Raw genomic sequence first — 27,385 nt, 5'->3', positions numbered from 1 at the left:
TTCTTACAATTTAAAAAAAATCTTTTTCATAGAATGATAGAAACATAAAATATATAATCTGAAATTACCCTGCTTTGACCATTGGAAAACATGCTAAAGTGCTCTCGCTAGAGTCTGACCAACAGAGTCCAGGGCTCTGCACAACTTTTAGGCGTTAAGAAGGGAACTGCAGCTGTGGTATAGCCGTTGTCGGTGATATGTTGTCTGTATTAGCAGTGAGGAAAAGAGACTCTGGACTTAGGGACTGTGCCTGTGGGATAGCAGGTATAGTAGGGAGAGATTATGTCTATAGTAGCAGTGGGGATAATAGTCTCGAGGAAGGGACTGCGGCTGTGGGATAGCAGCTGTAGTAGGGAGTAGAGATGTCGCGAACTGTTCGCCGGCGAACTTGTTCGCGCGAACATCGGGTGTTCGCGCTCGCCGGAAGTTCGCGAACGTCGCGCGACGTTCGCCATTTTGGGTTCGCCATTGTTGGCGCTTTTTTTTGCCCTCTCACCCCAGACCAGCAGGTACATGGCAGCCAATCAGGAAGCTCTCCCCTGGACCACTCCCCTTCCCTATAAAAACCGAAGCCCTGCAGCGTTTTTTCACTCTGCCTGTGTGTGCTGAAGAGATAGTGTAGGGAGAGAGCTGCTGCCTGTTAGTGATTTCAGGGACAGTTGAAAGTTTGCTGGCTAGTAATCGTTTTGATACTGCTCTGTTATTGGAGGGACAGAAGTCTGCAGGGGTTTGAGGGACATTTTAGCTTAGGTAGCTTTGCTGGCTAGTAATCTACCTTCTACTGCAGTGCTCTGTATGTAGCTGCAGTGGGCAGCTGTCCTGCTTCTGATCTCATCTGCTGACTGCTGCAATAACAGTAGTCCTTGTAAGGACTGCTTTTATTTATTTTTTTGTTGTTTTACTACTACTACTACTACTACTACTATAAGAGCCCAGTGCTATTAGTCTAGCAGTGTTGGGGAGTGGGACTGGTGTGCTAATCTGCTGCTCCTAGTAGTTCAGCAGCACCAACTTTAATTTTTTTTTTTAATATTCATTTTTTTTTTATTTTACTTTTTTTTATTTTACTACCGCTGTAGTAGTGTATAAGTTGACCTTTTAGGCATTATTTGCCCTGTAGGCATTATTTGCACACTGTTTTCTTCAACCCGCCATCGAGCTGTGTGACCTTGTTCCCATTCTGTCTAAATATCCATAATATTACCGTCTCCAGAAAAAACACCGGAGTCACTTTTTTCAAGCAGCATTCATATATTTTACGTAATCCGTATCCACCGCTGTAGTAGTGTATACGTTGGCCTTGTAGGCATTATTTGCACACTGTTTTCTTCAACCCGCCATCGAGCTGTGTGACCTTGTTCCCATTCTGTCTAAATATCCATAATATTACCGTCTCCAGAAAAAACACCGGAGTCACTTTTTTCAAGCAGCATTCATATATTTTACGTAATCCGTATCCACCGCTGTAGTAGTGTATACGTTGGCCTTGTAGGCATTATTTGCACACTGTTTTCTTCAACCCGCCATCGAGCTGTGTGACCTTGTTCCCATTCTGTCTAAATATCCATAATATTACCGTCTCCAGAAAAAACACCGGAGTCACTTTTTTCAAGCAGCCATAATATATTTTACGTAATCCGTATCCACCGCTGTAGTAGTGTATACGTTGGCCTTGTAGGCATTATTTGCACACTGTTTTCTTCAACCCGCCATCGAGCTGTGTGACCTTGTTCCCATTCTGTCTAAATATCCATAATATTACCGTCTCCAGAAAAAACACCGGAGTCACTTTTTTCAAGCAGCCATAATATATTTTACGTAATCCGTATCCACCGCTGTAGTAGTGTATACGTTGGCCTTGTAGGCATTATTTGCACACTGTTTTCTTCAACCCGCCATCGAGCTGTGTGACCTTGTTCACATTCTGTCTAAATATCCATAATATTACCGTCTCCAGAAAAAACACCGGAGTCACTTTTTTCAAGCAGCATTCATATATTTTACGTAATCCGTATCCACCGCTGTAGTAGTGTATACGTTGACCTTGTAGGCATTGTTTGCCCAGTTTTTTTGGCCACAGCCACTGAAGCACAGAGGCCAGAAAAAATATGCCATATAAATGCTGAAAATAGTCATTTTTTGCCATACGTTGACTCAACGTATATGGCAAAAAATGACTATTTTCAGCATTTATGTGGCATATTTTTTCTGGCAACTGTGCTTCAGTGGCTGCAACCAAAAAAACTGGGCAAACAATGTCTACAAGGTCAACGTATGGCGAAAAATTACTATTTTCAGCATTTATATGGCATATTTTTTCTGGCAACTGTGCTTCAGTGGCTGCGTCCAAAAAAACTGGGCAAACAATGTCTACAAGGTCAACGTATGGCGAAAAATGACTATTTTCAGCATTTATATGGCATATTTTTTCTGGCAACTGTGCTTCAGTGGCTGCGTCCAAAAAAACTGGGCAAACAATGCCTACAAGGTCAACGTATGGCAGTTGTTTAAAGAGAACAGTAGATTACTAGCCAGCAAAGCTACCTAAGCTAAAATGTCCCTCAAATCCCTGCAGACTTCTGTCCCTCCAATACAGAGCAGTATCAAGCAGATTACTAGCCAGCAAACTTACTATCATCTGTCCCTGAAATCACTAACAGCTCTCCCCCTACACTATCTCTTCCAAGCACACACAGGCAGATTTTTCAGATACATTTTTGCCCTTGATCCCCCTCTGGCATGCCACTGTCCAGGTCGTTGCACCCTTTAAACAACTTTAAAATCATTTTCTGGCCAGAAATGTCTTTTCTAGATGTTAAAGTTCGCCTTCCCATTGAAGTCTATGGGGTTCGCGAACCGTTCGCGAACCGCTCGCATTTTTGCGCAAGTTCGCGAATATGTTCGCGAACTTTTTTTCCGACGTTCGCTACATCCCTAGTAGGGAGAGATGGTGCCTTAATTAGCAGTGGGGATAAAAGTCTCCAGGAAGGGAGTGTAACTGTGGGATAGCGGGTATAGTAGGGAGAGATGGTGCCTATAGTAACATTGGGATAATAATATCTGGGAAGGGACTGTGGGATAGCAGGTATAGTAGGGAGAGATGGTGCCTATAGTAACAGTGGGATAATAGTCTCTGGGAAGGGAGTGTGACTGTGGGATAGCAGGTATAGTAGGGAGAGATGGTGCCTATAGTAACAGTGGGATAATAGTCTCTGGGAAGGCACCGTCGCTGTGGGAAAGCAGGTATAGTAGGAATATATGTTGCCAAGTGAGGATAATAGCATTCGTGATAATAGGCCTCACAGAGAAAGTGCGAAAAGAGGAGAGACTAGGATATTTGTATCACTTGATTCAGTTCTAATTATTGTCAAAATGCAGGATTTATTTAAAAAATAATACATGTACACTAATATATGTTTTGTATAGCCAATACCAGCAAATGAATATATAACAGGAAGCATTGAGTAAGTATCATTATGGGGAATTCCAAAACCATGAATAGAAATTGTTTTAATTATTGCTATTTACATATGTTTTGCAAGAGGGATGAACCATATGCAGCCATCTCTCAGGGATCAAATGCATGCACTCCTGTCCCACTTCCATCTCATTGCTACAATGACAGTATTCTTATTATGCAACCTCCCAGAAGCCAATAATAACTGCTGTTTCACTTTCAGTTTCATCCCACCCTCAAAATGAAATTGAAAACCCGGGAAATTCCAAAATAAAAGACAAACTTTTGTTCTTTATTATTTGAATGAATTATACAGTGATACTTTCTTCAGAGATTAGCCATAGGCTGCTGTACGTCTCACTAGCACATTTGGGGACACTTGCTCCCCAAACATGTTGCAGTACCTGCATTAGGTTCGACATAGAGTGGTGATTTCAATGGGTGACACCTTGGTGTTGAATGTGATATACATGTGAAAAAAGTTTGGACACATCTGGGCCTGCTGCTGCATAAGGCAAATTGTTCCATTTTTTGCAGCTGGGGATGTTGCCAACTTTGGGCACTTATGGGAAAATCAAAGTGATTAAAAGAATCTGTTAAACAACATGTTCTGTAACTGGTGCTACAGTACATTTTGGAACTCATTAGACATTTAGTGTCTAATGACAGTATATCCCTGACATTTAAAGTCCCTTGATAGTATATCCCCTAAACGTTTATTGACAATATATCCCCTGACATATAATGACAGTACGGTATATCCCTAGGAATACTAAGCATTATTGGGCAGAGGTTACATAGATGCTAGGCAGATGCCCATGAATCTAGTTACTTCATTTACATATTTGTGCTATTGGCCTATTGGCTTATGAAACCTTCCTGCCACACTTTAAAGGAACAGTAACACCAAAAAATGAAAGTCACGAGCATGCACATATTGAGCATCTTGCTGTCTCTGTCTAACTGTTCTGCCATTTTAAAATCTTGTCTGCCATTGCCTCTGTGGATTCATGAGTATACCCTATTGATCTATTGGCTTGGACAATAAATGTTATTTTGCAAGAACCTCCTGGCATCATTTATTTTATTTTTGTGCACAGTAGTATATGTGAATTGTAGCCAACTACATCATTCCTTTCTACCTTCCACATAGTGAAGGCCCAGCCTTGTGTGTAAAGCTGGCCATAAACCCAAAGATCCGCTTGTTTGGCGACATCGCCAAACGAGCGGATCTTTCCCCAATATACCACTAACGGCATGGCTATATCGGGGGTAATTGAAACGATTGAATTACGATACTCCAAGGGGCTCCGACGGGGCGGTCGGCTAAAAATCAAACCTTCCAGATCGATATCGTGGCCAGATATCGATCGTGAAAACCCGTCGGAAGCCCCCATACACGGGCAGATAAGCTGTCAAATTGGTCCAAACAACCGATATCGGCAGCTTTATCTGCACGTGTATGGCCACCTTTAGAGTCAGGTGTACCCCCTGCTGATTAGCTGGACATAGCCCATTTAGCCCAAAATAGCATTACAATGTGTTTGCAAAAAACAAATTGTTCCTAGTGTTGTGGTCATTAAATTTCAGTGATGTAACAGCCAGCTTTGCAATCGCACCTGGTCCCACACCCATTTGGGGCCCAGCAGAACTTTGATAAGTGCTATTGTGGGCAGCAGGGCAGAGAAAATCTTTTAGGCATGCCTGCCGATGGAATTACTAATTACACCAATGTTAAAACGATTTCCAGATGTGGCTCAATAACTCCTATTTAGATAAATGAAAGCAAATTCATTATTTTTTTTATTATTAAAGCCCAAATGGTTACTACTAGCCATGGGGACATGCCAATAAAGAAGGGTGGTTTTTCTGCACTCCTCTGAACTTAAATATATATGAACACTATAAAATATATATTTAGTAACATAGGGACTAAATTAGACCAGTGCTCCTCTCCACTCAACCAGTCGGCTACGATACATGTAAAAGAATGTAAACAAAGAAGTTGGTTGCTATAACACACTAATCTAATGGAACTTGTCATCTATGTTAGTAAATAATAAACCACACCTATTATGCCTACTACCGATAATGAGATACAGGTATGGAATCCGTTATTCGGAAACTTGTTATCCAGAAAGCTCAGAATTACGGAATGGCCATCGACCCAGAGACTCCATTTTATCCAAATTTTTGTAATAATAATACAGTACATTGTGCTTGATCCAAACTAAAATATTAATTAATCCTTATTCTAAGCAGCCTATTGGGTTTATTGATTGTTTACATGATTTTCTAGTAGACAAGGTACAGAGATCCAAATTACAGAAAGATCCATTATCTGGATCTGGCCTCTCATGGGTTGGTCTTAACTGTTATTAATTAGCTGTGCTTAAACACAAATCCATGTTGTAAGTATGACAATAAAGCATATCCTAAATGGTATTTTGGTATATTGTTTAGGCCCAGAAATGTAATAGCAGGTGGAATTCTAGTAACCAATTAGATGCTTGTTTTCATACAGCAGACCCCTTGTATGAGTTACTAGCCTGTTATTACATTACCACCTGTACCTGTAAATTATTTTCCAATGCTGGTGTCTATGCGAGCGTGTAACGCTTACACATGAATCTATGGTAACAAAATAGCAGAGACCAGCATCTCGTGCTGGGAAATATTTAGTGAAAGAATAATGACTTAGGTGTCATTGAGGCCCTACTGTCTGCACAGTATTGTGAAGTGGTGAGTTCAGAGTAATAGTCTCTGTGTGCTGTAAAGTAGTGATTACAATAAACAGTGGTTGATCAATGTAGTAAGTTCCCGGTAATGTAATCAGTCCCTTTTGATCAAGATGGAAATGCCTGACTGACAGTGACGCATTCTGAACAATGTAAATTAGAGTAGGCTTGGCAGGCCTCCAGACATTACAAAGTGTATAGACAAACACACACACACACGCCTATGCTGGGGGTAATTCCAACACATGCTCACACTGATTATGGCTGTGTGTCTCCACAGATCCTATATGATAGCCCCAAAGCTCGACGAGAGGTGGAGTGTCACATTAGAGCATCTGGAGGACCACACATTGTACATGTGCTAGATGTGTATGAAAACATACATCGCTCAAAGAGATGCTTGCTCATCGTCATGGACTGGTATGGTCAAAACTCTGAAAACCTTGTCTACATAGAACAGAGGGGGGTTCAATAATTCGCACATTTGCTATATGTTCTGGGTAATTAGAGATCACTGAATCTAGTATAGCAAGGTTTCTGGTTGGTTCCTCAAACAACCTGGACCATAAAATTGTCATGCAATAAGTTTATAAACGAGTTCCCATAAAAGGTGTGGTTCACCTTTGAGATAACTTTTAGTATGTTAAAGAATGACCAATTCTAAGCAACTTTTAAATTGGTTTTCATTATTTTTTTTACAGTTTTTGAATTATTTGCACTGACTCTCTTCAGCTTTCAATTGGGGGTCACTGACCCCATCTAAAAACAAATGCTCAGTAAGGCAACACATTTATTGTTATTGCTGCTTTTTATTACTCATCTTTCTATTAAGGCCCTTTCTTATTCAAATTCCAGTCTCTAATTCCAATCAATGTATGGTTGCTAGGCCAATATGGACCCTAGCAACCAGATGCTGAAATTGCAAATTAGAGTACTGCAAAAAAAAAGCTAAATAACTCAAAAACCACAAATAATAAAAAATGAAAACCAGTTACAAATTGTCTCAGAATATCACTTTCTACATCATACATACGGGCAAATTCACTAACCTGCGGAGTTGCGCTAGCACAGCCTTTGCTGCACTTCACCACACTTCGCCAGACGAAGTTTCGACAGGGCGCCGCTAATTCACTAAAATCTAAAGTTGCGCTCAGGGAGGCAAAAAGGTAGTGAAGTTACGCTAGCGTTAATTCGTTAAGCAAAGTGAAGTTACGCTAGTGATGCCTAATTTGCATACAGCGCCAACTTAAAGTACAATGGACGTATATGTAGCAGCAAATACATTACACTACACAAGGCTGGGAAAGCTTCATAAATAAAATAGAGTTGTTATTTTGCCCTATACATGTGCCCACTGTATAGTTTAGGTGCCATATGTTAGGAAATGTAGGGGGGAAGGAGGGTACCCCCAAAAAAATTTATGATCTTTTTCAGCCTATCACCCTTAAAAAGGAAAAGACGCCAGCGTTTTTTGGGACTTAGAAAAAATTTCAACTTTTTTTGAAGCAAGCCCTATCTACTCTATTGCACTTCGTCTGGTCTGAGGTGGCGAAGGCAAATCTGGCGCAAGAGTTACGTTCAGTAAAATGCGCAAGTTAGTGAATTAGTGTAGTTACGTCCCTTCGCCATAGCACAACTTCGCCTGGCGTAAGGGTGCGAAGTAGCGCTAGAGTAGGTCCACTTCGCTAGCGAATTTATGCCAGCGCCCGTTAGTAAATCGTCGAAGTAACGAAATGACATCACGCTGGCAGGTTCATGCAATTTACCTCCTATGAAGTAGGCAGGGACATCATTATCCCAGTTGTCACCCAAACATCCACATTCATTAGTAGTAAAAGAATACCAAGAACAAATTGCTTCTTGCTGACAGAAGTGGGGCGTTCTTTGAGAAGCCATTAATGAGTAATTGTCACTGGTTTGTCTTCTGAATTCAGGCAAGTGGATGAGTTTTGTTCTGTGAAGCATTCCGCTGCAATTCAGCAGACACATATTCATTTTAATGTAACTCTTTCCCCATGCAAAAATAATGACACCTATTTCTAGGTACAAGTTGCAGCAACTCTCCATGCATGACATAAGTGCTATGATTGCTGCTTTGAAACTTGGCAATCCAAATAGCTGGCACTTCCTACGGCACTTTCCATTGCTGTTAGCCCCAGTGTTTTGATCACTGTTACTTAACTAAGCCAGAAACTCATTTCACCCCAAATTAACTCCCATGATCCTCAGCCAGCTCCAGATTTATAGTACACCCCATTTTGAGGGCCAAGTTTCAAGTCCCAGATCTTACACAGTCTTCCTCACCACAAAGTGATTTTAACAATATATTTGATGGTTGCCTGGTATAACCTTGGGCTTCCCAATTTGTTTGGATTTGCCATACCCACCTTTGTAGCAGCAGATCTTCTGGGGTCCTGTATGATACACATCATCACTGAATCTGTTTTACATTTTTCTTTTTCTCTTATGGCCTGTGCTTGGCAGCATGCAGGGTGGGGAGCTGTTCACTCGCATCCAGAAGAGAGGCGACCAAGCGTTCACTGAAAGAGGTAAAGGGTCAGCAAGATTGGCCTACCATCACACCATTCTGGGGTCACAAGCCTGAATATTGAGTACAAACAAAGCCTGTATCAGTTACTGTGGGTGGCAGACAGAGCATCAGGTGGCTGAAAGTTAAAGGGACAGAACAAAAAAAAGAAAGTGTTTACCACTGCACTAGAGTCTGAGTATTGGCAGTTATAATTCAAAGGCACTACACTATGATGACACATCTAACACCACTCTCATTCTGCCAGAGGCTTCAGAGATCATGCGGGACATAGGAATGGCCATACAGCATCTCCATGGAATGAATATCGCTCACAGGGATGTTAAGGTCAGCTCATTAGTCATATCACCCCATCAGTAGTGCCTGGCACAATCTTTCTTCCACTTGTTTATTACATTTATGTATCTGCCTCTCGGTCTATGTAATTTTCGTGAGTGCCTTATTATTGCCAACAATGGCTATCCATTCTCTAGTTTTCTTATTGTCTCATATTGTTTCCATTTGAGTAACAGTAAGTTTTCTTTGGTTCTCCCAGCCAGAAAATCTCCTCTACACCAGCAAGGAGAGCAATGCAGAGCTGAAGATCACAGATTTTGGCTTTTCCAAAGAAACAACAGTTCAAAATGCGCTCCAGACTCCATGCTATACGCCGTATTATGTGGGTAAGTGAGAAAGTATAAACCCAGGGACCAATAATGTGCTTAGTCCATATATCAGATGCAAAAGCCATAAACAAGATTACGATAATCCCATAGAAGTTTATACTGCACTTGCACCTGTTGGGGAAGGGATAGCCAACACAGTAGAACCAACCAGTAGTTGACCTGCAGTAACCTTATTGCTCATTTTTATTTTAACAGCCCCTGAAGTGTTGGGCCCAGAAAAGTATGATAAATCATGCGACATGTGGTCACTGGGAGTCATCATGTATATACTGTGAGTATTTTGCACCAAACTTTACTATCCAGATATAAAGATATGGTGCTGTGGGCTCACCTGTACTTGCTCATATATCCCTGCCACTCATCCTGATACTTCCCTCCCACCATTTCTTTGCCACCATCCTCATATTTGGTTGTTATATTTTAAACTCATTTTTTCTTCTCTTTCTTCCACCTCTATATTTCTTTATATCAACATTCTCATTAATCATCATCTATTTCTAATATATGCCTCATTTGCTTTGTCTTCTCCAAATCCCCCCCCCCCCATTATGTCTTCCTTTTGACTTCTCTTGCCTTTAATTCTCGCTTGCCTTGATCTTTACCCCTTGGTGTTCCATGTTTTTACCTTTACCTTCACTCTCATCCCATGATTCTGTCCATTTCTTTTGCTTTTTCTGTCTGTCCCCCAGTCTCTGTGGGTATCCTCCTTTCTATTCTAACACAGGTCAGGCCATCTCCCCGGGAATGAAAAAACGGATCCGCATGGGACAGTATGAGTTTCCAGCACCTGAGTGGAATGATGTGTCAGAGGAAGGTACAGAACTTGAGAATTGCAGAAACCTCATCTTGTTGGTTTGGGGGATATGGGGACCTTTTTATCTAAAAAAAGCAATTTTGTATGACGTATATATACAGTATGTGTGTAGTTGTTTTTAGAGAACCTCATTGTATGTATACCTGGCGTGTATCTCTTAAGAGAAAAGCTTCCCCAGTGACACAGCCTATTTCAATTATCTTCAGTAATCACCAGCAGAAGTAAAAACCTGGATAGTGATGTTGCACTAGATGTGGTCTACATATAATTCAGAAAGTGGCAGAAAAAAATGCTTGTTTTTTGGCATATAGCAGAGTTACTGATGGTTCTTTTTCTAACTGGAAGTTAGTATGTGGTGTTATCCCATAAAGTTTTGCATTGAGGATGTATTTATTTTATTAATTTGTCAGAGCAGAGCAAATTGGTCTAGACAGAAGGTTTGGGGAGTTTAAGTAACAGAAGACATTCAGGTATATAAATGAAAGGTTATCCATATGTAGGCCAATCTGTTTTTCCACCTGGCCCAATGGAAATCTGTTGGAACCAGGATTATGACAGGAGACAAGGGGTCCCATATGTTGTCCCATAGAGGGACCTATAACTCTCTAGTATGGTGGAGAATTTCCAGTTCAGCTGACAATATTGGCGTGTGTGTCAGCACCTTTAGACAAAGGGATAAACAGATACCTTTCACCTTATTAAAATGTGAGACAAACATGACGGATATGCTGTGCAGCTCTCCTTTTAAATGAGCTCTCTATTATAAGCACCTTCCCCAGACTCATAGCCTCTGCTTATATGTGAGAGGAATTTACTAGGCACCACTCAGTGAATATAGTCACTAAATGTGGACCCTCCAGCACTCTTAAAAATGCACAGGCCTAGGGTACTTTTCTTCTAAGCATCACAATATGTCTTTTTGCATTTCCCAAGGATCCCTTGTGGCAGTATGGAACTGTTTATAAGCACAATTCATATTTTCTATGTCATTTTATTGCTTATGTGCTGGAGATACTGCAAAATTTGCCACAAGGGATCCTTGGGAATTGGTAGATGTCTAAGCATAAGAAAGGTACCCAGTAGGCCAGTGGGATTAAAAAAAAAAAACAGAAGCATCAGCCCAGGGTGCAAAGTCTATTCATTAGAGGTGCCTAATGTATCGGCACCCCCAGTAAATAGCACTTTCCCTTTCCTTGCCTTTTACCTGGGATGGAGAATGTGATTAATTACCCTCACCTCTAACAGCAAGTGAACTGAAGAAGGACTCTGAGACTGGAATTCAGTGTGTCAGTAATAATAATAATTATTTTATAGCCAGTAATCAGCAGGCTGAATTCATTTTGGTTGCCTGTCAGGCTTCTCTACTTGAATGGGTTAATTTTGTTCATCCTGCTGGATCCTTGCAAAATCTATAGATTGATTTCAGGTTCAACCCAGATCTACAGAATATTGCTGCTCTGATACTTGGATCCTTGGTGATGCCTGCAGCATAAACCCAGAAAAGAGATTTCAATTCAAACATAGCTAGTACACTGTACAGAGAAAAATCTGGGCATACTGTCACCTTAGCTAATAGAACAATAGCCGTGCCTCGCTCCTGCCCAATATAACACTCTAAAGTGCTTTGTACTAAAACATCTATTATCTTGCCTTCACGCAAATGGCAGCTATAGAATCTGTAACCATGGTAACTGATGCATTAAAAACTCATGGAGGCACCTTGTTGCACTCGTTGTTGCAGAGCTTTAGAGCTTACAGACCCCTCTGAATACAGGTAGGGGTTAAAAACTCCCTTTGATTTTATGCCACCATAGACACTATAGCAAACATAGCACCCCTACAGTGACCATGGCACACAGCGACAGAAGCAGATGCACTCAGATTAATTTACTACTAATGTATTAATGCCCTATAGGCTTCTGTAATGTTTGGCTAATGTACACTTTTGTGACATCCAATGAGACTTCATTATGGACCCTGTTGGATCTGCTCTATTTTGAGGTGCCAGGCTAATGACTTGAGACAGACTGATCTTTAAATAAGTGGTATTTATTTACAAAGGAACTAAAAGGTATTACATAAAAAGGGAACTAACTAACATGGAGGGAGGTAGAAAGGGATAGGGAAGGATGCAATGGAAGGGAGTGGAAAGTGACTAACTAACAAGGGATTTACAATGCTCTTTATATACACATAAGGAAGACCATTCAAACAAGCATACTACACTTTTCCCAGGATAGCCACACCCAAAAGACAGTCCCAGCCAATCAAGTCGATGTCATATGATGAGCCATGGAAACCTCCAAGTTAGTAGTGTCCTGTAGGTGGCAGTGTAGATCAACTAATGATGTTTAAGATGTCCTGTGGGTGGCAGTGTTGCACAGACAGTCACTTCCATATCTGACATTTGTTCCCAAGGTCTGAAACCTGTTCTGACACCTTGAGGGTGTAAACACATATCCTTTCATCCTTTGTTGTTGGGATCCTCCCATGCCATTCATTGACTTTGTTGTTTCCTCACCCGAGGCCGGGTCTATGGACTCCTCTCTTTGTCCATGATAGCTGTTCCACATTTATACAACAGTGTTAGGAGATAGATATGAAGGCAATCACCTTTTATGACAGGATAGTCTTTGTTCTGTCAGTCTTTGCGTCTGTGTTTATAGTGTACACTGCCCTGAGCCCAGAGTCACTGTTAATTCTTTACCTCACTTAGTTATGGGATATGAGATATGAGATATTACATTCCCCCATTTGTGTCTGAAGGACACACCATGAAAGCATTGGAAGAACCTCTTCGGACTTGTGGCTATATCGGTGTAACATCCTTGGGCAGGGAACAGACAACATTGCACCATTCACTCTCATTCACACATGATAAGATACAAGGCAATAACATAGGTTGTCAATACCACCAAACACTGCACCTTATATATACATGTACATTCCATGTAGCATAACACCAAATTAAACTCTGTATAATACAGACATTTGTTTGCTAGTCTGCATATTCTTAAATTAATGTTATTTTTATCTGCATAATGCCTTCTAACTTTATATGCAAATGCACTATGTATAACCAACGAAACACATCATTAACTAAAACATAAATAACATACTTATATTGCTATATATATATATACATAAACATACTTATTCTAAGAAGAAAGTTGTGCCCTATGTATTCCATTTAACCTGAACAATGTGTGAGTAATGCTGTTCTGAAACCTGTCTTAATAAAATTCAAAAGTTCTAAACACATTTGCCCTTCAAAACATAACCAAACTCAGTTGATCCAGGGCCCACATTTTGTTTTCTATGTAGTTTCATGGATCCTGGAAATAAAAGAGCAAGAGCAGGACCATATGCTTAGCATTATTATCTGTTCAGTACATTCTGTTAAAAAAATAATATAAAATGATATAAAATGAAAGCTGCAAAAAAACAATAAAAAAAATTGTAAAAACATTTTCATGTATCTACTGCATCTTTTGATGGGCTTTAGGAAAGAAAAACTATGATCACCCCCCATTTGGTACCGAAAAACGTAGGTACCATTATGCAAGTAGAGAGCAAAAAAAAAAAATTGGAAAAAAAAAAAAATTCAAAATTACACGGTCTGCTATTTTTAGCAGTGTTTTGATAAAACAATGAAGATACTAATACTGTATACAAACTAACACAAAACACTAAACAGAGACAACATGTAAAACAAAGATAAACACATTTACATTTAACAACACAAATACATGAACAAAAACAAATACCTGTGGACAATAAAGTTAATAATATACCAAGGACACCAGTATTGTGAAGAGATGTTATTGAGTTTAAATATTGTTTTTTAAATTGTTTTTTTTAAATTGTTTTTTTAAATTGTTTGCAAACAATTATTTTACTATTGAGCTCATTGATTGTACCACGTGGTTTTAAAACAAATCTACAACCTGTTGAAACAAAAATCAATTTTAAAATCACAGTATCTTCTTCATTTTACAGGATAAATGGACAATCGTTCTTCCACTAGTACTCTGAAAAAGAAACATACATATAATTAATATACAGAACATTACAAATAACATAGTACATATCCATTATACAGTGGTCATGGCCATATCTAGTTTTAATTCCATCACATTCCTTGTCATTAGAAAACAGGCATATTTGTGTTTGGTACACCCTGGGCAAACTGTGCTAAATTGGCCATTAGCATTTGCATAGCAATGTGAGACCAACTGCTGTAAAGCCACAGTGGAATGTTCACCCAAGGCATAAAGGGTGGGGCAGTTGTCCCTTCTTTTCCTGTTTTACAGGGAGGTGTGTGAAATTCCCTTTTGGGCTCATTTTGGCTCTCTTTTTGATCTCCTGCACTATTGGAACCTGTGTCTATGTTATCAGAGGAGACAACAGTTTCAGGCTCTGAGGGAGGGCTATGGTCTAGGAGATAATCATTTAGATTTTCCTGTGCATCCCCCTCTTGTCTCTGTATTGAATGGATTGGGTAAGTATCATGCTGATTGGCAGAAGTTCTGCAAAATCGAGCAATATGACCATACTTACCACAACTGTAACATTTCCGTGGAAATCTCCTGCTTTGGTTGTTTTTAGAAGCAACAGAAATATGTCTCTGGAATTCAAAGACTCCTGAGACCAATCCCTAAGTGTATTTATAAAGTTGTTGTATGAGGTGGCATACCTAAGGGCAGTTCTTGTGTTGTAATCAACATTACATTTATTTGCCATTGAGTAGAGGAAATTGGGCTCATCTGGCAACATATCAGGGCAGTTGAATACAACTTTATATAGGGAGAGATAATCAGTGCAAAATAACATTGGATCATCTCCTTTCCTATACCTTGCATTCTCCAATGCATTTGTACCTCTTATATCACGCCCACCCAAAATCCTTTGCAACTCTCTTAACCTTTCAGTGGTACTTCCCCAATTTTCATTGATATTGGACAATGTCCCAATGTGCTTACCCACCGGAGGCCTAAGTTCTGCAGCCAACTGATATGGGAGCCATGCTCTAAGCAAGGCACATGCATCTTTATTTCCAAGGTTATATTGTTTGACCACGGCTTCCAATTTATTGGAAAGGCTAATAGGGGATAAATTAGTGTCAAACGTTCCCAATATCTGGGTCAAACTTATAACCTCTTGTATTTTCAGTGCTGCTGAGTTTGAATGAATATTATTATCAGTTGGCCCATGTGTATTATTGATCTGTTGTCTAGCACATTCTGATTGGGGGCTAAAGAGAGATGGACTAGGTAATGTTTGTGGTCTTATACCTTGTTCTCCATCTTTTATCTCTTGCTCAGTAACAGGGCAGACACTTACTGGGACATTTAGTTCATATCCAGCCTTGCTTTCTAAAGATATCACCTCTTGTTCTCTGAGCCTGCACATCTCCTCACAATCCTTCAACTTTTCTTCTAACAAATCATTCTGTTTAGCTAACAGTTCTACCTTCTCCCTCAGTTCTTCTAATTCTGAAATATGCTCTTCTGAAGTGCTAGCTGCTACAATAAGTGACTCACCAAACTTTTCCAAGTCTTCTCTAAACTGGACCTTCTCATTTCTCCACTGTTCTGCCTTATTCTCAGCAATAACTTTCATCTTTAATAATGCTAATATTTCATTGGCCATTTTAATTTTCTTTACCATTTTTGCAAGATGATTACATTTTACTTTATTGTTGTAACTTTGACACTGTGTCAGTAGACTTTTAAACTGATGTGTCAAAGACTCATCTGCACATGAATTGTAATCAGCTGAAGCATATTTGTTTACATATCTTTCAACAAATTCCATGTTTACAACAAACAATACACACTACAAACAATTACTTACACAAACAAAACACTAAACTTCACAACAACAACAAACTATACCTTAGTTTCTACACAATAACTGACCTTACTACCTTACTTAAAGTGTTCCTTAACTTCTTTCCACTAAAAAAAACAGAAACGTTTCTAATACAATAACTTCAGTTAAAATTAGATAAAAGAAACATATACTTACCTGTGTTAGGCTCCAGGCTTTCTTTTCTGGTCAGACCTTTAACGCGTCAGTCTCAGGCTTCTCAAATCTTCTCAGCCAAGCAGATTCCTTTTCCTTAGGATGATGGGTTTAGTTGAAATCCTCAAATCTGGGGTGCCAATATGTTGGATCTGCTCTATTTTGAGGTGCCAGGCTAATGACTTGAGACAGACTGATCTTTAAATAAGTGGTATTTATTTACAAAGGAACTAAAAGGTATTACATAAAAAGGGAACTAACTAACATGGAGGGAGGTAGAAAGGGATAGGGAAGGATGCAATGGAAGGGAGTGGAAAGTGACTAACTAACAAGGGATTTACAATGCTCTTTATATACACATAAGGAAGACCATTCAAACAAGCATACTACACTTTTCCCAGGATAGCCACACCCAAAAGACAGTCCCAGCCAATCAAGTCGATGTCATATGATGAGCCATGGAAACCTCCAAGTTAGTAGTGTCCTGTAGGTGGCAGTGTAGATCAACTAATGATGTTTAAGATGTCCTGTGGGTGGCAGTGTTGCACAGACAGTCACTTCCATATCTGACATTTGTTCCCAAGGTCTGAAACCTGTTCTGACACCTTGAGGGTGTAAACACATATCCTTTCATCCTTTGTTGTTGGGATCCTCCCATGCCATTCATTGACTTTGTTGTTTCCTCACCCGAGGCCGGGTCTATGGACTCCTCTCTTTGTCCATGATAGCTGTTCCACATTTATACAACAGTGTTAGGAGATAGATATGAAGGCAATCACCTTTTACGACAGGATAGTCTTTGTTCTGTCAGTCTTTGCGTCTGTGTTTATAGTGTACACTGCCCTGAGCCCAGAGTCACTGTTAATTCTTTACCTCACTTAGTTATGGGATATGAGATATGAGATATTACAGACCCTATTCCCCAAGTACATCCTCACTGGATTCTTTGGAAAATCTCATTATGAGATCTTAAAGAGAATATTATATCTGGCTGGAGCTTCTGTATTCTGAAATGGCATGGAGCTATTATAAACATGCCCCCCTTTGTTATGATGGCCATTAGATTATACCAGTTAATGCCTGGTAATTAAAATCTCCAATGGTTTATATTGTGCCCAGTTGTGCAGTATTTTCTATCTGTAATTGGAATTGTGTAATTGGAATTCTTCTTGAATGTGCATTTTATACTCCTTCAATTGATATGAAATGTCACTTCAAATCTGTTTGATACAAATAGAGCTACACCATTTCTATTATCCCAATCTTTACTAAGCAAAGAAAAGCCACTTTTACACACATCCAATCATGTTCCCCATCGTGAGCTGGGAGTTTGTTGGGAAAAATTAAACTGTCAGATTTGAAATACAGTGTTTAAAAGGGATTGTTCACCTTCCAACACTTTTTTTCAGTTCAGAAGTTTTCAGATAGTTCACCAGAAATAAAAACTTTTTTCCCATTACTTTTTATTTGTGACAATTTTTCTAATAGTGATGTTTATTTTATTTATCACCTTCTTATAGTTTACTAATAAGGGTGGGGGTCACTTACTCTGTAACTGTTCTAAATTGATACATTAGTTCATACATTTCTTAGCTTTGGCCCTGCTGAGCAATTTCATTAAAGGCAGCTGTTAGAATTGATACAATAGTTGCTAATATTGCACCGATGCTGCTGAGAAATGGATCAACGAATGCAGCAAATTGTAACAGTTCAGAATCTGCTCCTGGATTACTGAGCTGCCAGACTGAAACTCCAGAGACAGGAACATAAAACTTTAATCTTTGATTTTGTGAAAATGGTAAGAAATCAAAAATGAAAAGCAATTGATGAAAAAAACGCTTAACAATCTGAAAACAGAACTGAACAGAAACAAATGTTTGGAAGGTATATAGCTCCTTTAATATTTTTAGCTGATGACCTGGTAAGTGCATTAGACCATTTCACAATTGCCTCTATAGCAGCATCAAGTATTGCCCATTTAAAACACTGGGAGGTGGCATGGTTAGTGTAAAGAGAAAATGTCTTGTATAATATAGCCGTTGGAAACCCCTTTCTTAAAGGAGAATTCAACCCTTTAAGAAATAATTCGAACCCGCCCACCCCACAGAGACCCCCTCCCTCCTCCCCCCAGCCTAACTGCCCCCTGGGGAAATGCCCCTACTTTATACAGATTCCGGCATCGGAGTTCCACGCAGCCATCTTCCGGGTCTTCGGCAAGCTGAGTGGGAGATTGGCATGTTGGCACATGCGCAGTTGGAGCAATTTGCTGGTTTGCGACAATTGCACATACGCCTAAATACATGAAAATTACAGAAGCGCCGGAAGAACACACGAAGACCCGGAAGATGGCTGTGTGGAACTCCAATGCTAGAATCTGTGCCAAGGGGTAAGTATAAAGTATGGGGCAGTTAGGCTGGAGGGAGGAGGGGGCGGGGTCTCCGTGGGGTGGTGGGTACGGTTTTTTTCTTAAAGGGTTGAATTCTCCTTTAAAACAATGAGTGTAAAGCCCTTCTTCAGGCCTTCTTCATCTGCACATAATGCCCACAGAAAGCACAGCCCTAATTAGCCTGGGTGCAACTACAATTTACATACCATTCGCATTCCTCTGCCTCTAAGGCTCGGGGTATAGTGCATTGTACAGCGCAGCCATAGGCAGCACATCAAACATGCATTACAACTTGGACCAAATGAAGGGACCCAGAAGAAACGTAGAGATATGTTGGGGTTGTACCTTACAAGGTATTAGGCTGCTGGTAATGGAGAGCAACATAAAAGCTACATAGCCTAACACTATATTGAGGTGATTTGGGACAATTGGCCATCTTCTGTTTATATTGCTAAAATGCTAAAGGGCAAGTATTTTGTAATTTGATGGAAATCTTCCTACTTTAAGCCTGGCAGAATAGTAATGCTCTAAAGACAAACTCTGGGGTATACAGTTCCACAAAACAGCAATGTGTCCAGCCAAAGCATAAGAGCCCATCTCACTAGACATATAGTAAATAAAATAAGTTACTCTTGGTCAGTAGGATTCATATCACCCTACAGAGGAAGCGGGAATACGGGACCCCATGAGCCCCTAATTAATGAGCAATTTCAACATATATTTGTAACAACCTCTGGATATGTTAGAGGCCCTAAAATTATTTTGCTGTGGGGCCCAGCAATGTCTAGTTACCCCACTGTCACACTCTGTATTTTAATGCTCTCCTGCTAGAAATTGCTTTAAAGATGTAAAGTCCAAAAAATAAAATCCTATTTTTACTTTCTTTAATGAGAAACAAATCTAACTCCAATATACTTTAATTATACTTTAATTAAAAAATGTGTACAGTTTTTATAAGAAACCTGACTTTATGCAGTGAAATTCCCCCTTCGTTTTACTTGCTCTGACTGCTGTGGATAGGAAACTTCAGACGGTCCCTATCTGATCTGCAGGGAAACAATCATACTTTCAAATGGCAGGGGGGAGCCCCCACACCTTACTTCCAGAACTCTGTTTTCCTGTAGAGCAGCCAGCGACCATGTAGAGATTCATATCTGCAGACCCAGTGCAGTCTGCATATTCTGATTATTAATTAGTCTTGCTGTATCAGCTTCTACGGCAGAAATTATTTGACTTGTGCTGTTTTGATCATTTATGATGATCCCTAAGCTTAACCTCCCAACAGACACCCAGACCACATTGAGCATGTGCGTAGTCTTGGTCTTGCAAAGATGTTTAAGTTACCCTGTGGCCAACTTTGAAGGCATAAATCATTTGTTTTATTAGGCCTCTGGTGCAATAAGTTCATGTTTATGTTTAGTATACAGCATTTCTAGCATTATTCTATTTTAGTCCCCCTTTAAATATACTGCCCAATGAGCTCACATGAGATGGTTCCAGTAGAAAACATCCAGTCAAGTAATCACCATCCTTTCTCTGTGTTTTCAGCCAAGCAGATGATCCAACACTTGCTGAAGACTGACCCATCTGAGAGGATGTCTATTACCCAGTTCATGAACCATCCATGGATAAATGTATGTTCAACTTAACCACTCCTCTCCTCACAGTATATGAAAATGTAATGTATGGCTGGACTGGGAAAACACAATATAGCTTGGTTTACATTGTAACAAAACACCTTTACCCACCCATTATCTGGATACAGAAGGCATCATGGTAAAAACCTTTGTGCCCCATGCTTTCCATGGAATCAAGGAAGAAACTATAAAATCTTGTATAATAAAGGGTATTATGAACTGGCAGTGTGGAATTTCTCTTTCAGTCCTCCAAAAATATGTCTGAATCTTTGGCACAGACACTTCATTGTACATTATAGACTGAGTTCATTAATTCCATTGCAGCAAAACTGACACTTCTTAGCTACACAATGCTGCTATTAACATTATTTATAGCTAAATTATTCATTAACTAGGATATCCTGTCTAGTAGGGATTGTAGCCTGCGTTTGATATCTAGGACACAAAGTGGGACATTCACTAAGATGTGTAATTGCGCCAGTGTCCGCTTCGCCGCACTTCGCCAGGCATATTTTCGCCAGCGCTACGCAAATTCACTAAAATCCAAAGTTGCGCTCAGGGGTAGCGTAATGTTGCGAAGTTGCGCTAGCGTTAATTCGCCAAGCAAAGCGAAATTACGCTAGCGATGGTTAATTTGCATACGGCTCCAAATTCAAGTTACAATGGAGGTATATGTAGCAGCACTACACAAGCCTGGGAAACCTTCAAAACATCAAATAAAATTTTTATTTTGCCCTACACATGTGCCCACTGTATAGTTAAGTTGCTATGAGGGGGGAAGGAGGGGAGCCCCAAAAAAATGTTCGATCTTTTTCAGCCTATCACCCAAAATAAAGAAAATGTTTTAACTTTTTTTGAAGCAATCCCTATTTACTCTATTGCGCTTCGCCTGCTCTGAGGTGGCGAAGGAAGTCTGGCCTAAAAGGTAGCGTTCAGAACAATGCGCACGTTACGTCCGATGCGTAAATTCGCCAGGCGTAAGGGTGTGAAGTAACACTAGCGAAGTTACGCCAGCGTCCGTTAGTAAATCGGCGAATTAACGAAAATGCCCAACGCTGGCGAATTCACGCAAGTGTTAGGCGCTTCGGCGCTTAGTGAATTTGCCCCAGGGAGAATTATGATGACCATATACAATTTATGTTATACGATCAGCTCATTGGTTGGATCTAATTTGGTCATCTACACAGTGGTGCCATACATGCTCTGATTGTGTGTTTATATTGTTATTTGTTTTTTGTGTAGTTATAGTCAGCCAAACCAGCTCTATGCATATATAGCCAACATTAGTGTGCCAGCCAAGGTCCCACAGAGTCCTGAGCCAGTTCTTCTCCATCCAAGTCTGTATCAAAAGTTATTCTCCTTATTCCAAAACTATAATGATGACTTCTTGAAATGGTTAAATGTCCATGTCTACTTTACGCATGTATGTGCCGTACATGTGTGTGGTATTTAGTGACAGATCTTGTTGTTGCAGCAATATATGGTGGTGCCTCAGACTCCTCTGCACACAGCTCGAGTTCTGCAGGAGGACAAAGAGCACTGGAATGAGGTTAAGGTGAGTGGACAGCAACCGATTTATGAATCACATGTCCAGACCCTTATTAATCCAGATACTCACTATTTCTCCCCTTCTCTCTTCTTACCCTAGGAAGAGATGACGAGTGCTTTGGCCACAATGAGAGTAGATTATGACCAGGTAAAAATCAAAGATCTCAGCTCCTCCACCAATAAACTCCTCAACAAACGACGCAAAAAACAAACTGATGGAAACCCAAACGCTACCAGCTGTAACAACCAATAAGACTGTTCCAGAAATAGCATCTGCAAGACTGCTGGACCTATGGCAACTGGGCCTTTATGTCATGTGATTACAGAACAACTGCATCTCCTGGACTTTGTTTATCATTTTAATCACTTTCATGTATTGTAGAACATTCTGTAAGTGGAAACTTAACCCTGTGTACATAATATACATATTTGTGTAACAGAAATGGGTCTTGTGTGTTTGCTACAGTTTATGGAGGTAATTGTAGTTGTTACCAGAACTGGATTGTGAGTTTCCTAATAACATGGAGTTAGGTGGAATCTCTGCATAGAGCAGTATGCACAAGTTTTTTTTTCTCTTTTTATCTCAGTATTTGCATTTACTTCCAATAGGCACAACTGTTTGCAGTCACACAATGAAGCGCAAATGGTTGCATTTGTTCATGGATGCAGCACTGCATACTATATAGGCGACACATAGTTCTTCCAAGCTGTCTGAGAGAGTTTCTTAGAAATAATTTGCACAGCATTAATGGTAGAGCAAAGAGCTAATAGATCCTCAAAACAACCATATAATCTGGTCACAGGGAACAAGAGGTTCAACCTCCAACTTGTCTGTCTGCTACCCACTGCAGTCTTTCTGTATCCACATTGTGTTGCTCATGGTTCTTAAACATTCACTAGTAATAACACAACAAACACGTGGGAGAGCACAGCTGCCCACACAATATATGTATCAGATATTTCCCATAGACTTCAGTGAACTGCCATCTTGTGAGCAAATTGTTTTGGAAAAACAGCACCTAGTTGGCTATATTAATGTTACGCTTGAACACTGAATCTATCAAATATGGGGATACTAGTATGTTTCTCAGCAATAAGAGAACAAGCAAGTGGACATTTGCACAAAAATATGTTCTTCAACTGTTATTAGGGTGAGCAAAGTTTACGGCCATGTTCCACTCTGACAGCAGGCAGTGTAGGACTGGCCCACCGGAATTCCAGGAAAACTCCCGGTGGGCCAAGGTGCCAGTGGGCCCTCCTGCTTCTAAACATTTGGCCTATTTCATGGTCATTACCAATTTCTATGAGAACAAAGAGGATAAATAGATGGATTAATAGATTATAATAGGTAAAGAAAAGAGACTAGGAGACTAGAGGTTGAATGAGGAGAGGAAGAATAATAGTACTGAGAGTGGGCCCCTGGCCTAAGGTCTTTGGGTGGGCCCCTGGTGTCCCAGTCCGACACTGTGTGGGGGCCCCCAAGGTAACAGTCCCAGTGGGCCCAGGACCCCCAGTCCGACACTGACAGCAGGCAGGAACAGTAACACCAAAAATGAAAGAGTTTAAAAGGAATTACAATGCAATGTACCATTGTCCTGCACTGGTAATGCGAGTTTGTGTGCCTTAGTGATACAACCATAGGTAATATAAGCAAGCTGTTTTGAAGCCATGGGGGCAGCCATTTAAACACAGGACACACAGCAGATAACGGATATGTTCTGAAGAATCCCATTGTATACTGCAGAGCTTATCTGTTATCTGCTGTGTGTCCTGTGACTTTTCTCTAGCTCTAGCTACACAGCAGCTTGTTTATAGAAACTATACTTTTGCATGGCAACAGTACGTTATATTGTCATTCCTTTATAATACTTGAATCCTTCCTTTAAGAGAAGGATTCTCTCACTGCTTTATAGGTATCTGTTACTTCATTAGTATGAAGAAGTGAGAAGCTGTTGCTCCATCTACTGGCTACAGGTGGAATCTGCTGAATTGCGGTCTTCGTGCAGAAGAGATCAGTACTGTCCAACTTCTGTGATACCGAGGGCCAACATGTTTCTGTTGTATGTGGTGGAGGGCCGAAAATGGAACCCAGTGTTGACCACTCCCAGTTTCTAAAATACACCCAATTCTAACCACCATGAAAAACTTTTAAGACCATATCCATATTAATGGTGGTAACACACCAAAAAACCAAGTGGTTGATGCTTACTGCAGGAATATTACTCATCACAACCCCTATATCCATAAAGCTTACCTACCCTGTGAATAGCACCACAACCCCCAGCATATAATTAAACACCTTACATAATAAGTATTTACAAATGCTAACAAACTGCAATAGATGGTTGTGGGTGCAGCCTGCCTTCTAATCATACCAACCAGCATTCATAGCATTAGATAAGAGGACTGAAAGTATAAGGCCACTGTTTCTCAATTTTATTAAATTGGATCTACTGATCCAATTGGTCCAATATACATGATTTAAATTTTCATTATTTTTTTGTTTTTTCAGTGGTTTCTTAAATAGTAGTTTTAATACATTGGATTCAACTGCTCATCCATCCTATTTGTCTATGTCGTTTATATGCACTTCCTGTATTCTCAGTTAACCCCAGGGATGCTGACTTTAATGACTTTCAACGAGAGGCAAAATGTTGGAATTACCAGTCCAAAACTGCTCAAAGGAAACACAAATCTTTAAAATTAAGTAACTTTTTGCAATGTGTATCAAATTATCTTTGTTAAGATTCCAAGAGATGAAGAAAAATATATGCTGCTAATATAAGGATTAGGTCAGGGGAACGTGTCAGGTTTCTGATGTCTTTCCTATAGACAGCAACATCAAAACAGTTTTATTTCTTCTGACATGTTCCCCTGACCAGAAAACTGAAATTCGCGAAACGGCGCCGGCGTCTCGTTTTTGACAAATTTTTTTTTTGACGCCGGCTAATTTTTCCAGTGAATTTTCACGGGCGTTTCGCGAATTTATTCGCTGGCGGCGAATCATGCAAATTCACAGCGAATTCGCGCCTGGCAAATAAATTCGCCCATCACTATTCAAATCTCATAGACAAAGAGAAATTGTTTTATTCTCAGCTATCCCACTGATTCAATAAACTTGGTCTGAAGGATTCTCTCCTTTCCTATAACTCCTTCCTTATGTCATTTTTTTTAACAAATATATCTCCTCTCAATCGGATATCAGAATTAGGTTCATTCAATTGAAACTATGGACTAATATTGACCTCATATTTCATCCCATGGCATCTGCAGGACAAAAAAGAATTCTCTGCAGAATCCTTAGTAAATTGTATTATCAACTTTAATAAACTAATACTTTCTGAAGTATAGAGAGAACTTACAGCTTAAAGGGGTTGTTCGCCTTCAAACAACTAGTTGTTTTCAGATAGAAATAACAACTTTTTCCAATTACTTTCTATTTTCTATGTGTCACCATTTTTCTAATATTGAAGTGTGAAGTGTCATTTTTCAGCTGCTTTAGGGCAGAGACACACGCGGCGCCCGGCGACAAATCTCCTCTTCTTTGGGGCGATCAATCTCCCTGAACTTCCTTCCCTGCCTTCCCGCTGGCTAGAATGGTTTCACTGCAGGCGACTTCGGAAAACAAAGTGCTCCGAGTGCCACCCCACTGGTGATTTTCATTCTAGCCGGCGGGAAAGCAGTGGAGGCAGTTTGGGGAGATTAGTCGCCCGAAGAAGAGGAGATTTGTCGCCAGGCGACTAATCTTCCCGAATTGCTGCACGTGTCTCTGCCCTAAAGCAGCTCTGGGAGGAGGGGGGGGGGGTCGCCGATCCTGTAAACTGTTTTAAATGGATACATTTAGTTGATACGTTTCTTATCTTTGTCCCTGCTGAGCAGAATCATTGGATTTCATTACAGGCAGCTGTTACAATTGATATTTCTAATATTCCACAGATACTGCTCAGAAATGTATCAACTAAATGTTGCAAAATTTTAATAGTTTAGAGTCTGCACCTGAATTACTGAGCTGCCAGACTGAAACACCAGAGACAGGAAAATTTAACTTTCAACTTAGATTTTGGGAAAACAGTAAAAAAAATAAATAATGGAAAGTAATTGAAAAAAAGTCTTTATTTCTGGGGAACAATCTGACAACAACTGAACTGAAAAAAGTGTTTAGAAGGTGAACAACCCTTTTAAGTCAACTTACAGTATACTATATAATGGTTAATTCTAAGCAACTTTTTAGTTGGTCTTCATTTTTATTTATTATAGATTTGAATTATTTTCCTTCTTCTCACTCTTTCCAGCTCTCAAATTGGGGTCACTGACCCCATCTAAAAAGCAAATGCTGTGTAAGGCTACAAATGTACTTTTAGTATGTTATAAAATGGCAAATTCTAAGAAACGTTTCAATTGCTCTTCATTATCTATTTATTTATAGTTTTATAGTTATTTGCCTTTTTTATTCTGACTTGTTGCAGCTTTCAAATGGGTGTCGCTGACCCCATCTAAAAAACAAATGCTCTGTAAAGCTACAAATATATTGTTATTGCTACTTTTTTATTCCTTGTCTGTCTATTATTCACATCAGCTCATGGCGGCTAGGGTAATTTGGTCCCTAGTTACCAGAATGCTTTTTAATTGCAAATTGATGACCTGCTGAATAAAAAGCTAAATAACTCAAAAACGTTAAAAATTAAAACCAATTACAAATGGTCTCAGAATATCACTCTAATTGTCATACTAAAATGTATTCTAAAACGTGAACAACCCTTTTAATGGAGGGCTTATAGGCCATTTTCTGCAGTGATTATATTGCCATGTCTAGGGTTAATGTAATCTTAATCGAATATCTGCTCTTACTGCAATGTATGAGGTTAATGTGCTCATAATGCATTTTGGAGGGATTTTACACATCTCACATCTGGGGTTAATGTATTGGTCATTGTGCATTTTCTGCAGTGATTAAAGCCTGAGCTTTAGTGTTGCTTCAGGCTCAATATTTAGTTGACTTTGAACTGCTTCCCCCTGTACATAGTGTGGGGCACAGTGTGCTTGTTTGGAGAGCATCTGGGTTGTGAAGTTCTTGAGTGCGCCCCACATATTCCAGTCTGACACTATGTCAAGTTGAAACATACAGACCACATGCAAATATTCAGCAACCCGAGGTAAAGAAGCACCTGCTGTAGTTACACTGCTTATTGCTGTAGGAAAGTTCCACATCATGTTAGAATGTAACCCAGTGGTACAACCCTCACACAACTTGCAGCCCTGAGTTAGGGAGAAAGACTCCACTACACATAAGATATAAGTGACAGTTTGCCTCCACCAAGTTTTTCTCTGGGAGTGTTGCAAGTATTAACACACACACACACACACACACACATATATATATATATACAGTATATACCATATGTAAAACACCCCTCTGTCCACCTGTCACCACTGCTAATACTAGTGAATGAGAATGAAAGAAGCACACAGAGTGGTGACAGGTAGAATCCTGTTCAGAAAACTCCCACTTGATCATGTTTGAGTTCAGTCTCACTTGTCAGCACTTTGTCACCCACTTCCACTGGC

The 27,385-nt window shown here is 39.9% G+C and overlaps 1 protein-coding gene, 1 long non-coding RNA gene and 1 pseudogene across 4 annotated transcripts in view; 1 reads left to right on the top strand and 2 right to left on the bottom strand.

The window, feature by feature from the left end:
- The window catches only part of mapkapk3.S (MAPK activated protein kinase 3 S homeolog), a 34,271-nt gene extending 12,012 nt beyond the window's left edge, over positions 1-22,259 (top strand). Inside the window, exons 2-10 of one of the 2 annotated variants that reach the window (XM_018259781.2) lie at positions 6,476-6,615; positions 8,680-8,744; positions 8,991-9,070; positions 9,279-9,405; positions 9,604-9,679; positions 10,098-10,222; positions 20,184-20,269; positions 21,747-21,827; positions 21,921-22,259. In XM_018259781.2, the coding sequence (XP_018115270.1) occupies positions 6,476-6,615; positions 8,680-8,744; positions 8,991-9,070; positions 9,279-9,405; positions 9,604-9,679; positions 10,098-10,222; positions 20,184-20,269; positions 21,747-21,827; positions 21,921-22,073 (933 nt within the window). In that variant the 3' untranslated portion in view covers positions 22,074-22,259. 2 annotated transcript variants of the gene reach the window in all.
- On the bottom strand, positions 12,390-17,162 carry LOC121393357. The gene is made up of 2 exons (XR_005961016.1): positions 16,253-17,162; positions 12,390-14,253 (listed from the first exon to the last, which is right to left on the bottom strand). It is a non-coding gene; the product is annotated as an uncharacterized LOC121393357 (long non-coding RNA).
- Positions 12,644-16,255, bottom strand: LOC121393356 (annotated as a pseudogene). Its single transcript, XR_005961015.1, has one exon. The product of XR_005961015.1 is annotated as a posterior protein-like (transcript).
- Positions 22,260-27,385: the final 5,126 nt, after the last annotated feature.

The sequence above is a fragment of the Xenopus laevis genome, chromosome 4S (assembly GCF_017654675.1).
Source record: "Xenopus laevis strain J_2021 chromosome 4S, Xenopus_laevis_v10.1, whole genome shotgun sequence".
Lineage (NCBI taxonomy): Eukaryota > Metazoa > Chordata > Amphibia > Anura > Pipidae > Xenopus > Xenopus laevis.
Note: the sequence above shows the minus strand (reverse complement) of the source record. Positions and strands in the feature narration are given on the sequence as shown.